This window comes from Plectropomus leopardus, unplaced genomic scaffold (assembly GCF_008729295.1).
Source record: "Plectropomus leopardus isolate mb unplaced genomic scaffold, YSFRI_Pleo_2.0 unplaced_scaffold1686, whole genome shotgun sequence".
NCBI lineage: Eukaryota > Metazoa > Chordata > Actinopteri > Perciformes > Serranidae > Plectropomus > Plectropomus leopardus.
Window position 1 is genome coordinate 1 of NW_024618121.1, and position 2166 is coordinate 2166.

A 2166-nucleotide genomic window follows, 5' to 3' on the forward strand; every position below is an offset into this window, starting at 1 on the left:
GGACAGCAGTGTGTGTCCACTGTGGGACAGCAGTGTGTGTCCACTGTGGGACAGCAGTGTGTGTCCACTGTGGGACAGCAGTGTGTGTCCACTGTGGGACAGCAGTGTGTGTCCACTGTGGGACAGCAGTGTGTGTCCACTGTGGGACAGCAGTGTGTGTCCACTGTGGGACAGCAGTGTGTGTCCACTGTGGGACAGCAGCATTTCTATGAACACTCAGTCAGTGTTTGGGACACTGACTGTCTATCCTGTCCCCATTTCTGTCTTCAGTGAGGACACTGACTGTCCATTCTGTCTCTCTGTGGTCATGTTGTCCTTCATGATGCTCCACATTCAATGAGGCTGAAACTGTTCTTTTAACGGACATTAAAATCACCGAAATGTTTTCTTGAAAAAAAAAAATCAACAAAAATTAGAAAAACTGAAGAAAAACTGTCAAAATATCGTCTTTGAAAAGTTTTAAAGAGACAAAAAGGCCAAAATGTTTCCTTGAAAATCAAATTTCTTTTGTCTTTTGTTTGTGTCTTGTCTTTTGTCTCTTGTCTTTTGTCTCTTGTCTTTTGTCTCTTGTCTTTTGTCTCTTGTCTGTCCTGTGAAACTTTATTAGCACGTGTTGCAGACATCAGGCTCAGAGCAGATCAATAAAGTTTCTCAGTGTGAACGTTCATTATTTCGGGTTTTTTGCTCTCAGGTTGTATTTCAGCGTAAGTTCAGGCGTTACCTTGGAGACGAGGTCGATGTTGAACCTGCGTCCTTCCTTCACCAGCTGAGCGTAGCTCATCTTCTTCCTGCTCGGCTCCGATTGGCTCTGAGCCGCGGTGGGAGACGGCAGCTCGGCCTCCGGCTCCTCCCCCTCTGTGTGGCGACGCTGTGTGATTGGACGAAACAGCCGTCAGTCAGACTACCCATCATGCACTGCTGGGATCACCTGCTGCACACAGCAAGAGAATCTGATCGATCAGAAGTGATCAGCTTCACGTTTGTCTCCTTACTGATCGTCTCCTCCGTCCTCACCTGCTCGTCCTCTGCCGTCTCCTCGTCCTCCTGCTGCGTTTCTTCTTCTTTGGAATCTGAAACAAATAAAAACGGGTTCATCGAACTGTTTGTCCTCCACTGGCTTTCACTTTTCTGCAGAAAATATCGTCTGGACTGACGTGTAGTTTCTTATATTCGTGTCATATTTTGATATTTGACCAGATCAATATTTGACCAGATCAATATTTGGGATCAGACCTGCAGATTCGGTCTCAGATGCTTCCTTGACGGCGTCCTCCTCGGCTCCTCCTCTGTCTTCCTCTGTGGTGTTTGGAGCTTCGTCCTCTTCATCTTCCTCGCTGAAAAAAACGTCAAAAACTCGGTGAAATATCGACTGAAGTTTGAGCCAAAATCAGGCTTCAGACACAGTTTTACCAGGACTTCTCCAGGACTTTTCCAGGACCTTACTAATAAAACAATGACAGCATTTATCAGCCTGGAGTTACTGCTGGATCGTGACATTTCTGACGGTCCTTGAACACATCGCAGGTTCACCTGGTGAAGCAGAACACCTGCAGGTTACTGACGGAGGATGAGTCATTGGACAGGTAGATCAGCTCCTCCCCCTCCTCCAACAGGCTCGACCAATCGGGAGCCTCCTCCGGCTGAGGCTCCTCCTGCAGCACACACACACACACACACACACACACACACACAGGTAGGTTGGTATTGATCTGATCAGTCATGTGATCAGCAGATCCTCCATGTTTGTAGTCCTCACCTGCTGCTGCTGGATCCAGGTGAGCAGAGCGTTGAAGGTGAAGCTGGCCCAGTTAGCTGCATAATAACTCCTCCTGCGCGCGCGCGCGTGCGCACACACACACACACACACACACACACACACACACACACACGGTCAGTGGAGTGTACACACTGACTGGTTCTGGTCCATTTGTGATGGTGAGTATTGATCAGCCCACCTGTCCAGGTGAAGGACTCTCTGGCCGACTCTGGAGAACGCTGCTGCCGCCACCGACTCAGCCAGACCTGAACACATCATCAATCACTCTGATCAATAACTCTGATCAGTGACTCTGATCAGTGACTCTGATCAATAACTCTGATCAATAACTCTGATCAATAACTCTGATCACACACACACACACACACACACACACACACACACACACA

At 48.3% G+C, this 2166-nt stretch overlaps 1 protein-coding gene across 1 annotated transcript; it reads right to left on the reverse strand.

Annotated features, from left to right (window-relative positions):
* Positions 1–652: 652 nt before the first annotated feature.
* On the reverse strand, positions 653–2035 carry LOC121964710 (rab proteins geranylgeranyltransferase component A 1-like). Its single transcript, XM_042514908.1, has 6 exons — positions 1956–2035; positions 1757–1829; positions 1531–1652; positions 1234–1334; positions 1015–1070; positions 653–868 (listed from the first exon to the last, which is right to left on the reverse strand). The coding sequence occupies exons 1-6, from the start codon at positions 2033–2035 to the stop codon at positions 668–670; spliced, it is 633 nt and encodes a 210-aa protein (XP_042370842.1). The 3' UTR covers positions 653–667.
* Between the last annotated feature and the right edge of the window lie 131 nt (positions 2036–2166).

Coding starts and splice junctions, on each gene's coding strand:
- LOC121964710 (XM_042514908.1), bottom strand. CDS start 2,035: ATGATGTGTTCAGGTCTGGCTGAGTCGGTGGCGGCAGCAGCGTTCTCC. Junction 1,335..1,530: donor CAGGTGTTCTGCTTCACCAG/GTGAACCTGCGA, acceptor CGTTTTTTTCAG/CGAGGAAGATGAAGAGGACG. Junction 869..1,014: donor AGACGGCAGAGGACGAGCAG/GTGAGGACGGAG, acceptor CCAATCACACAG/CGTCGCCACACAGAGGGGGA.